Source organism: Vombatus ursinus, unplaced genomic scaffold (assembly GCF_900497805.2).
Source record: "Vombatus ursinus unplaced genomic scaffold, bare-nosed wombat genome assembly UNPS02014820.1, whole genome shotgun sequence".
NCBI classification, from domain to species: domain Eukaryota; kingdom Metazoa; phylum Chordata; class Mammalia; order Diprotodontia; family Vombatidae; genus Vombatus; species Vombatus ursinus.
Genome location: NW_020954598.1, coordinates 13,674,512 through 13,686,628, shown reverse-complemented (window position 1 = coordinate 13,686,628; position 12,117 = coordinate 13,674,512). Strand labels below are relative to the sequence as shown.

The following is a 12,117-nucleotide window of genomic DNA, read 5'->3' as shown; positions in this document are numbered from 1 at the left end:
TGAACAAATAAAAGTAATGCAGCCAAAATTAGAAGGAAAACAGGAAACTGGAAAAAAATTTGCAACAGTATTTATGATAAAGGTTTCATTTTTCAGCTATAAAGAGAACTGAGCCAAACTTATAAAAAAAAATAAAGAGTCACTCCCCAATTGATAAATGGTCAAAGGATGTGAGCAGGCAGTTTTCAGAAGAAGAAATCAAAGCTATCAATAGTCACATGAAGGGGCAGATAGCTGGCACAGTGGTTAGAGCACCAGTCCTAGAGTTTGGAAGACCTGCCTTCAAATTCGGCCTAAGACACTTACTACTTGTGTGACCCTGGGCAAATCACTTTATCCTGAATGTTTAAAAAATAGTCAAAATAGTCACATAAAAATATTCTAAATCATAACTCATTATAAAAATGTAAATTAAAACAACTCTGAGTTACTGCCTCATATCTATTAGATTGGCTAATGTGACATACAAGGAAAATGCTGGAGGATATGTGGAAAAATTGGAACACTAATGCATTGTTGGTGATGTTGTGAACTGGTCCAACCATTCTAGAGAACAATTTGGATCTATACCCAAAGGGTATAAAACCCCTTTTTACCATACCATTTTACCCAAAAATACTACTAGTAGGTCTGTATTCCAAAGAGATCAAAGAAAATAGAAAAGGACCCATGTGTACAAAAATATTTATAGTGGCTCTCTTTGTTTGGACAACAAATTAGAAATTCAAGGGATGCCCATCAATTGGGAAATGGCTGAACAAGTTGTGGTATATGATTGTATTGGAATACTATTGTACTGTAAGAAATGATAAGCAAGATGATTTCAGAAAAACCTGAGAAGATTTGTATGAACTTGTGCAAAGTGAAGTGAGCAGAACCAGGAGAACATTGTACATAGTAACAGGAATATTGTAAGGATGATAAACTGTGAAAGACTTAACTTCTCTGATCAATACAATGACCCAAGACAATTCCAAAAGATCCATGATGAAAAATGCTATCTGCATCTAGAGAAAGAACTGATAAGCTCTAAGTGAAGATTGAAGCATACTACTTTAAAATTTCTTTATCTTTATTGTTTTATTTTGTTTGTGTTTTCTTTCACAACATGGCTAATATGGAAATGTGTTTTGCATGACCTCACATGTACAATCAAAATAAAATTGCTTGCCTTCTCAAGGAGGTATGAGGGGAGGAAGGAAGGAGAGAATTTGGAACTCAAAATTTAAAAAAAAAGCTTGTTAAAATTTTTTACATGAATTTGAGGAATATGTAATGAAATAAAAATAATACAAAGTATTTGTATGCTTTTTGAGTTCAAGACTGTCTTTTGCTTTTTTTTGTATCCCTAGTGGGTGTCCATAGTAGGTGCTTAAGGAATTTTTATTGTTTGATTGAATGGATGTGCATTTTTCACTCAAATGTTTTAGAGGGACTTCAGTAGTAGGAGATAATGACATTTTCACCCCAAGCTTCCATATAAAATTATCTGGATATGTGTCCAAATTAAGGCAAGCATAGACTAAATTTTTGTGGCTTTTTTCCCCCCAGTTTGGCAGTGTAGACACCCTAAAATGATAAACAAGTGAGAAATTCCTAAGTCTGGCAAAGATCTTTCAGAATGCTCTAATTATTAGATTTAAATTACAGAACTTTTGCTAGTATAAAATCACTGACCACTATCCTTCATAATAAACACTTTACCTGTAGATCGCAGTTATGTTAACTCAGTGAACAGGTGACTCCCATTCTTTTGTAAATGGTTTCTGAAAGTGAGTTGTAACAAAATACATATTTTCTCCCCTCCTCCCCCCATCAGGTTTGCTAAAAAAAAAAAAAAAACCGCGGTCAAAAGTATGGATTTGTACTCCACCTAAAAATGAATGAGATCTTAGGCAAGTTTTCTAAACTCTGAGTCCCTACTCTGTATGTTATAAGGGAATCTTAAAATTCAACTTTTACAAAATTGTGATGAAGAAAGAATTTTGTGAATAACAAAGCACTGTATTAATACACTATTTATTCCTACCATGATCAGGCTTCTAGGTTTGAAAAAATATTTTCTTCACATAGCCTCACAAATTGGTATTTTATTTTTAATCCCTATGTCAATGATAAGCAAAATTAAACAGTAAGAGATTGTTATTTGTCAGTGATCATAAATCTCTTTTAGGATTTGAAGATGGGAGACACACCAAGGCCTTCCTCACCCCAGAGTTAGGTCTCCATTTATTATGGGCAAGTGGTGTTTTATATAGACTCCAATATTCCAATGACTCTTTTGTCTCATCAATGTCGGTACTCTCCACTGATGCAGATCACAACCTATCCTTGTCTGTCTACCCTTTCACTGAGGCTGTTAAAGGAACTATGCAATTTCCACAAGACAATCCAGGTCACCCTCTTTCTCCCATTCTGTTTTGGGGCCAGCTTATTGTTCATTTGCAATAACAGTCCCAAGTATCTGTACTGAAGAATGAATTCTATAGTTTGTCTGTCCAATGACATAGCCAAATACAGACAATACAAATTTTTCATTCACTGACTTGGCTGTTGCTGTGTGGACAGTTAGGCCAGACTCATTTGGGTGATTGTTTTGACGCGTCTCATTTAGGAAGTTTTGCAATGTTCCAGTGCCTGATGTAATCAGCACAAAACCATTTGCATACAGAAGCACATAGAGGCACTTTCCATGTACAGGGAAGCCTGCTTTGGTTTAGGTTGAGCTCTAGACCCTCCCTGATGGGCTTCACTTGATATTAATTAATTGGATGATAATTAAACGCATTTATCTCTCTTGTTATGCCTTTTAAGCACTCTTGTAAGATTTTTGCATGTGTATTGGAGACATGTTGTTGAAGCAGACCCTTTAAGGAAGGATTTTACTCCTCAAAATCAAAAACTTTTTTATAGTCAACATACACTAAGCACAAGGGGATTTTGTTTTCTTGGTAACTATCAGTCAATTAAAGGATTGATAAAGATATTATTTCTAATGGACTATAATTTTTGAAAGCTTGCCTGTTCTCTTCTAATATCTTCAAGGATATCCTTGCTCTCTGTGTAGATTATTCTTATAAAAATTTGAATAGGAAAATAATCACAAAAGTAGGTATTACTGATACTCTTTTAGTAACTTTTTTTTTTTTTGGTGTCATCACAAGGTCTGACATTCCCCATCCCTCCCCCATCCATGAAGTGATAATCGATTCTTTTTTCAGATACCTTGAGAATTTATCCCTCCAAGTCCTTAAATCCCTTCCAGCTTTTTTCACCTTCGCGCACCTCATCTGTATATATATGTTTGACAACATTGGCTTCTCCTGTCCTTTTTTTCCTCTGGGTTGTTTCAACCTCCTCGTGGTGCATTTCTGGAACTGTGGTGTTAGAATCCAAAGGGGGAAGATTCTGCTTTCCTTGATTGTGAAGAGAGTTTGTTACAACAGTCTTTATAGAACTTTGGAAATTTTCATCTGTTTATTGTCCTCCTCCTAACTTTGTACTTAAATTCCTTCAGGATGATTTTGCTAAATTGAGTCTTTCACCAAACTTTTAAGTTCATTTAATGCATCTTATTTTCTGAAAAATACCGATCATAATTTTCATTCACCCTTCTCCATAAGATTTTACAAAAACTTTTGTACTCTAAATTTGGCTGCCATATTTCTATATTTGAAAAGAGATCAAATGATTACTTAATGATGCAGCTTCTTGGCTCTTCTGGTCACCTCAATACAGAAATGTATTTATATGTTAAGCTTCTTTATGAAATGATTATAATCATTATTGATATCCATAGGGCAGTTAGATGATGCATTGGATAAAGGCCCTAGAGTCAGGATGACCTGAGTTTATATCCTGCCTTAGACATTTCCTAGCTTTGATACTCTGAGCAAGTCACTTAACCTCTGCCTTATTTTTATTCATATGTAAAACGGGGATAGTAATAATACTTACCTCAGGATTGTGAGTTTAAAATGAGCTAATATTTGTGAAATGTTTGGAAACCTTGAGAGTGCCATATAAACACTATTATTATTTCTTTAGCCATTTCCCATTGATGGGTATCTATAAATCATTTAAATAAGTCAGGTGGACTCATTTTTGTTATTTGCCATATCTTTTTTTTCCTTATTTTAATTCTTCTTGATTATTACTTTTTTTAGTCTAACAAATTGGCGTTGTGATGATACTGACATCTGATGTAGGCATCACTCCAACATTAGCCAAACATTGCTTCTTGTCTGCTAAAATACAATTAATTTCATTTTGATTGATGTTTTGGGATATATGCTGTGCCCTGTACCTAACAATTTTCTTCTTTAATAAAGTATTCTTTATATATACTGTGGATGTTTAGGTTTGGCATAATGTACAAATCTTTGGCTACTCTTTTTTCTTACTCAGGTGCCGTATCTCCTATTTTTCCCTTCCTCTGTTCTTCCCTTGGCCTTCCTTTGCATTGAACTTACCAAGCATCCAAGTACAGTAATATTGATTTACCTTCAAAGATCTTCATATGTTTTGTATACTTTCTCTACCTCCCCCATATATTAGAGCAATATTGACACATAAACTATAATTATTTTAATGGTAGTATAATTAGTAGCAATAGTAGTAAAGCATGAAAGCTTCATACAGTATTTTCAAATATCCTATCAAATAATGTTTATTGTTCTACAATTATACTTTTCACATGCACAGTCAAACTAACTTCATCAACTATTGTATTTGCCTCTCAAAGGAAAACCTAAGAGTAAGGATTCTATTTAACTTCAACTTCCTTTTCTCTTCTTGTTTTATTTTTAGGTTAGAGAAGAATAGATAATACTCAGTCCCTCCATATCCGTTTGCATATCCACTGGTCATTGGCAAAGTTCTTGGTCATTGAGTAAAGTTCTCATATTTAATGGACAGAAAAAGATCTAAGTTATGATTCTTAATATCTCCTACCCTTTGAGAAGGAGCTTACATAGGAGGAAAGTGAGGCCCAAAGATTTTAGTTGGATTGACTAATTAGCATGTAGAATAATAACTTAAAATTATATAGCATTTTAACATTTTAAAAGTGATTTCTATACAAAAACTCTGTGAGATACACAGGAAGAATAGTATTACATCTTAAATTTCATTTTAATAGATAAGAAGATGAGAAAATTGAGACTCCACGGTGATAATTCATGTGATACTAAGTGTCTGATGTGAATCCAGGTTTCTTTACTCTAAATATAGAATTCCTTCCAAAGTGAGTTGGTAATATGTCTCTCCAACCTTAGCTAAGCTGGTCTAAGCCAGTATCTTGGACCAAGCCAGTGTATACTTTTTAATGAAAGTAAAGCAAGTGGGTTCAGGGAAAGCGTGAGGTAAACTGGGATCTACACTGTATCTCTGAGGCCTTTGGCATTTGAACCAAGTCTCCTCTACTTGTATATTCATGGACTGTGTAAGTGCTGTCTCTGGCTTTCCAGCATTATAGACGTGCTGCTCTAGAGCCTATGTACAGAATGCACTAGAATGTGGGATGTAAGTAAACAATGATGAAGACTTAGAGTGGTCAAATCTTGCCTAAAGCTGCCATTCTCAGTTGTACCAGTTGAGTTTAATTTAGCTTTTGCAACTTCAGACACTAATGACAAATGGTGGGCGTTGGGCACACATTCAGCTCAGCTGAGTGCCTGACTGTCCTGGTCTGAGAGCTTATTTTCTGTTTTATTAGAGCTTCTGAGTATGCTACAAGATTAACTCATAGGCTATAAGTTAATAGCATTTAAAGAACATTTGCCCCCAAACTCTCACTTTTCAGATGCGGAAATGGAGGTCAAGAATATTGAACTGACTTGCCCAAGGTGATACAGGTCTGAGATAGCAGACCTGGGATTCAATTCCAGGATCTGTGATTTGCAATCTAGGGTTCAGGGATGTTGCGTAATTGGTTCAAGGTCACATTAGCAAGTAAATTGTAGAGTCAGGGTTAGAAATGAAATGTCCCAATTTCTCATCAGAGTTCTTCTCATTAGACTATTCTGGTTCTTATTCTAAATGCTACAGACTGAAAATACCTTCTACCATATGTGTGGATTGCACAGGAATTCCTTCATCTGATTCACATGAGATGAGTAAGTGTCCTCATTGTAAATTTACTATGTTTTTAAGCTTAGGAATCATACTTTACCCAAGGATAGAAGCTCACTGTTATACAACCCTCTATTAGTGAAATTCAATATGTCCTTCTTAGGCCATATCTGAAAAGAACCAGGAAAAGATCTCTGTAAAACACTATCTCCAATTGTCCCTATGGAAAGCCTTATAACCAAATTCTAGCATATTTCGCAAATAAAATATAAGCAGCACTTTAAAATGATTGCTATCCTTTATTTTTATATCATCTTCAATTCCAAAGATATCCTAACCTCCTTCCCTACTCATAGAACCATCCATTCTAACAACATCAAAAAATTAAACAAAATTTAAAGAGAAAGTGGAAAAGTTTATCAAAACCAATGTATCAATCAGAGTCGATAGCTTATGCATTGCTACACAGCCACAGTCTTCTTCCCCTGCAAAGAAAGAAGGGAGGTGCATTTTCTCAACTTTTCCTTAGGGTTAAGCTTCTCATTCATTAAATTAACAGAGCCTGCAGTTTTGTTTTGTTTTTAGTTATTTCCATTGGCATTATTTGTTTTTTTAAAATTTATTTATTTTTAGTTTTCAATGTTCTCTTCCACAAGATTTTGAGTTCCAAATTTTTTCCACATCTTATCCCTCCCTCCCCACCCCAAGATGGCATGCATTCTGAATACCCCTTCCCCTAATCTACCCTCTCTTCTATCTCCCCTCTCCTTTTCTTATACCCTTCCCTTTCTATTTTCCTATAGGGCAGGATGGATTTCTATACCCCATTTCCTGTATTTCTTATTTCTCAGTTGCATATGAAAACAATTTTTAGCATTTGTTTTTAAAACTTTGGGCTCCAAATTTTCTCCCTTCTTTCCTCCCCACCCACCCTCATTGAAAAGGCAAGCAACTTGATACAGGTTATACATGTGTAGTCATGCAAAACACTTCCATAATAGTCATGTTGTGAAAAACTAAGTATATTTCCCTTCATCGTATCCTGACCCCCATTTATTCTATTCTTTCTTTTGACCCTGTCCCTCCTCAGAAGTGTTCACTTCTGATTATCCCCTCCTCCCATCTGCCCTCCCCTTTATCAATCCCCTGTTCCCTTGTCCCCTTCCTGTAGGGGTAAGATAGATTTCCATACCCAATTGAGTGTGTATGTTATTCCTTTCTTAAACCAAATCCTATGAGAATAAGATTTACTCATTCCCTCTCACCTTCCCCCATTTCCCCTCTACTGTAAGAGCCTTTTCTTTTCTGCTTTTTTTTGTGAGATAATTTACCCCATTCTACCTCTCCCTTTCTCCTTCTCCCAGGATAATCCTCTCTCACCCCTTAATTTTATTCTCCAGATATCACCCCTTCAACTTCAACTCACCCTGTGCCCTCTATCTATTGATCTGTCTGTCTATCTATCTATCATCTATCTATACATACATATATTTGTTTTACCTCCAACTACTCTAATATTGACAAAGGTCTCATGAGTTACAAACATCATCTTTCCATGCAGTAATGTAGACAGTTCAACCTTAATAAGTCTCTTATCATATCTCTTTCCTGTTTACCTCTTCATGTTTCACTTGAGTCTTGTATTTGAAAGTCAAATTTTCTATTCAGCTCTGGTCTTTTCATCAAGAATGCTTGAAAGTCCCCTATTTCATTGAATGATCATTTTTTCCCCCTGAAGGATTATACTCAGTTTTGCTGGGTAGGTGATTCTTGTTTGTAATCTATCTCCTTTACCCTCTGGAATATTATATTCCATGCTCTTCAGTCTCTTAATGTAGAAGCTGCTAAATCTTATGTTATCCTGATTGTGTTTCCACAATACTTGAATTGTTTCTTTCTGGCTGCTTGTAATATTTTCTCCTTGACCTGGGAACTCTGGAATTTGGCTACAGTATTCCTAGGAGTTTTTTTGGGGGATCTCTTTCAGGAGGTGATCAATGGATTCTGTCAATTTCTATTTTGCCCTCTGGTTCTAAAATATCAGAGCAGTTTTCCTTGATAATTTCTTGAAACAAGATGTCTAGGCTCTTTTTTTGATCGTGGCTTTCAGATAGTTCAATAATTTTTAAATTTTCTCTCCTGGATCTATTTTTCATGTCAGTTGTTTTTCCAATGAGATATTTCACATTGTTTTCTATTTTTTTCATTCATTTGAATTTGTTTTACAGTGTTTTGATTTCTCATAAAGTCACTAGCTTCCAATTGCTCCATTCTAATTTTTAATGAAATATTTTCTTCAACAAGCTTTTGGACTTCCTTTTCCATTTGGTCAATTTTGCTTTTTAGGGCATTCTTCTGCTCATTGGCTTTTTAGATCTCTTTTGCCATTTGGTTTAGGCTATTTTTTAAGGTATTATTTTCTTCAGTATTTTTTTTTTTTGGTCTCCTTTAGCAAACTGTTGACTTGCATCACTCTCATTTCTTTTCTCAGTTTTTCCTCTACTTCTCTTACTTGTTTTTCAAAATCCTTTTTCAGCTCTTCCACGGCCTGGGACTGATTCACATTTTTCTTGGAGGCTTTGGATGTAGGAGCTTTGACTTTGTTGTCTTCTTCTGGTTGTATGTTTTGATCTTCTTTGTTACCAGAGAAAGATTCTGTGGTCTGACTTTTTTTGTGCCTTTGTTCATGATCCCAGCCAATTACTTGAGTTTTAAACTCTGATAAGGTAGGAGTCTACTTCCAGTGTGGAGAATGTGCTGTCCCAAGCTTCAGGGGTTTTGTGCAGCTGTTTTCAGAGATAATTCTAGGGACCTGTAAATTTTCAGTTCTTCCAAGGTGGTATGATAAGGGGTGAAGTGTTTACTTCTTTCCTGGCCTGTGCTCTGGTCTATGAGTTACCATAAGCACTCTTTTATGCCTTGGAACTGTGAGGAGGATTTCCTCTCCACCACCACTACAAGCTCCACCCATGCCAGCACTCCTCCTCACCCCAGGATCACTACCCAGAACTCTGACCCAGATCCAAACATGGGCAAAGCAAGAGAATCCTGCACCAACAGAGAGATCCCTGCAATCCCCCTCTGATCAGCCACTGGATTCCCCCTCAGTCTGTGGGCCAGAAGCTCAGGAAGCAGCCACTGCCCCAGGACCCAGCTTGGGGACTGGGGCTGGGACTCCCCTTCTCTCTCATCGCAGTCACAGACTTTTCCCACTGACCTTCTAAGTTGTCTTTGGCATTCGTGGGTTGAGAAGTCTGGAAACCACCACATTTGCCACTGATTCAGTCTTCTGAGGCCTGCTCCAGGTTCGCTGAGGCCTGTTTTCTCTGTGTGCCCACACCAAACTGTGCTCCTCTCCCTGCCTGGCACGATATACCTTTCTGATCAACTATCCAGGTTGTTTTGGATTGTAAATTTGTTTCACTCTGTCTTTTTGTGGGTTATGCTGCTTTAGAATTTATTTAGAGCCATTTTTTTTACAGGTATTTGGAGGGGTTTGAGGGAGAATTTAAGCAAGTCACTGCTTTTACTCTGCCATCTTAGCTCCACACCTCAAAGTCCATTGGCATTATTTGTAATCACTGTGCATTTTGTCTTCCCAATTTACTTATTTCCCTCTGCATCAGTTCTTCCTATGCTTCTCTGAATTCTCCCTATTTGTTGCTTCTTATATTAATATTCTTTTGCATTCATTTACCACAATTTTTTAGCTTTCTAAAAAATTTATGGACTTTAATTTTTATTTCTAATTCTTTGCTACCACAAGACATATTAATATATAATGTACTACATAAATGAATATATGTTTGTCCGCATCATATAGTAGAAAGAGCATTGGAATTCGAGCCAGAGATTTAGTCCAATATCTTCCACGTATAAGCTGTGTGACCTTGGGAAAATAATCTAACTTTTCTGAACCTCAGTTCCTCATCTATGAAAAAAGGCAGGGTAATGGACTAGATGGACACTAAGGCCCTTTGCAGCTCTAAGTCAGTGATCCTATGATCTATTTAGGGGAAACAGCCCCACTTTCCACTCTCTGATGTCTGTTATCATGGTTCAAGATGGTTTATTGTGACAAATCCCATGCTTTGAACTTTGATTTAAATGTCATGAGGTAAGGCAGGGAGTCACAACGGAATTTCAATAAAGTGTTCATCCCCCTTTTTGGCTTGATCTGGTGGTTGGGAAGAATGATATTGAATAGCATTTATCTGCATACTGTGACTCAGCCTCCTTGCTGGAGACCTCCCAAACTCTGTACCTACTCTATATCACTTCTGAAAGTAAATTCACCTTACCTAGTGCTATGATGGAGGAGTTCGTTTTACCTTTGGTTTATCAGTATTTTGATGTACCTGTATCTCAGATGTTTCATTTACTAACTCTGGGTTGTAGATAAGTCATCTGACATCTCCGAGGTAGAGCTTGCTCTTCAAAAAAGAGGAACACTTAGACTATTACTATCAGGATAGGGTAGTTTTAAGGAAAGCCCATTATAAACCATAAGGTGCTATACAAGTGAAAGGTATTATTGTAATGTTCTGCCCACCTCTCTTCCTGCCATATACCTGCTACATGAATAAACTTTGAATGCAAGTTAAATTTTCATTGGCCATCCCTCCAATCCTCCTTAATACTTGGTACGCAAGGTAGTAATTTAGCAAATGGTAATTTGATGCTTTTGTTTCTTTAAAACTTAATGGCTAATCCATTAACTCAGCAGGGTCTGGTGCAATATGCTTTTAACCATATTTAACAGAAGTTTTGTTGGATATAGTTCGTTCTGTGCTTATATTTTGGAGAATTTAGGCAGTGTTTTCTTTCCTAATTTTTTTCATTTTTGTCAAATGTCTATCATAGCACTACAGACATGGCACGTGTCATGTAAAGTTATATTAAGTTAATTCAGTTAATAATATATTAAGGATCCCATGGAGTTCCAATGTTGTACAGGAATAAACCAAGAAATGCCTTGAAGGAGAGATACAGCATTCTGAAGATGAAGAATTCAAATGTATTTTTAAAATCAGTTGTCACATTTTACTTTTCTCTTAATAGGGATGAAATGGTCCTGTCTTCTTCTGGTGCTGCAGGCATTCTCATTGGCTACTGTCCCCAGAAAGATGCCTTGGATGAGTTTCTTACTGGCTGGGAACATCTTCATTATTACTGCAGCCTGCGTGGAGTTCCCAAACAGGATATCCATAGGGTAAGCATCTTTTAAGAAAAAGAACCATTAATGAAGGCATCATGGGCCTCCTCCAATTCACAAATGAATTTTATTTTCTTATTGAAACCATCTGCTGAAGATGAAATTTACTTTGTTAAAAATCAATAAAAATGCACGTCTGTGTTTGGCCACATGCTCATACATATCTACGTGTATTGAAGAAATGATGGGGGATTATGGTGGTGTATATGATGGCATACAGTGTAGATAATGGGAGGAGTACTGACTTTGGAGTCAAAAGTCCGTGATTGAAGTCCTGGCTCTGATACCTATTTACCTGTGTGACTTTTGGTGAGTCACCTCCCCTTCCTTACTCAGTTTCCATGCTTGTAAAATGAGGGGGTTGAACTCGATGAACCCTAGGTTTTCTTCTAACTGTGATTTAGTTATGGAAGATGAAAGGCTAGTTGAATACTTAAAACAAGGATGGGCATGGAGGTGAAATTGTTGATATGACATCCTGATGGCTGGAGTGACAGCTTCTTGACTCTCTTCCTTTCTCTGTAGCCTCAGGGGAATGATGAAAGAGAAGCTTTTGGACTACATATCACTCAATGTCTGAGAGAGAATGGTAGGTGGGTAGGTGTGAGAAGGAACTCCCCATCCCAATATTTCTGTCTGCTTACCGGTGCTCGCTAGAGTAGAACAGAATAGACAGTCCTGACTGACTAGTCCGAAAAAAGATTTTAACAGGAAACTCCTGGGATGACAGTTATTTAAGACTGATTTGCATCTCTTTCATCACCTCAGTGGTTAAGAGTTAGGGATGTCTCATAGATTTCTGGGAGATGCTCAGTGTAAAGAAGCATGAG

The 12,117-nt window shown here is 36.7% G+C and overlaps 1 protein-coding gene across 1 annotated transcript in view; it reads left to right on the top strand.

Annotated features, from left to right (window-relative positions):
* The window catches only part of ABCA13 (ATP binding cassette subfamily A member 13), a 489,891-nt gene that overhangs the window by 407,510 nt on the left and 70,264 nt on the right, over window positions 1-12,117 (top strand). The window contains exon 56 of the mRNA XM_027837266.1: window positions 11,134-11,284. Coding sequence (XP_027693067.1) covers window positions 11,134-11,284 — 151 coding nt within the window. The remainder of the gene's footprint in view (window positions 1-11,133; window positions 11,285-12,117) is intronic.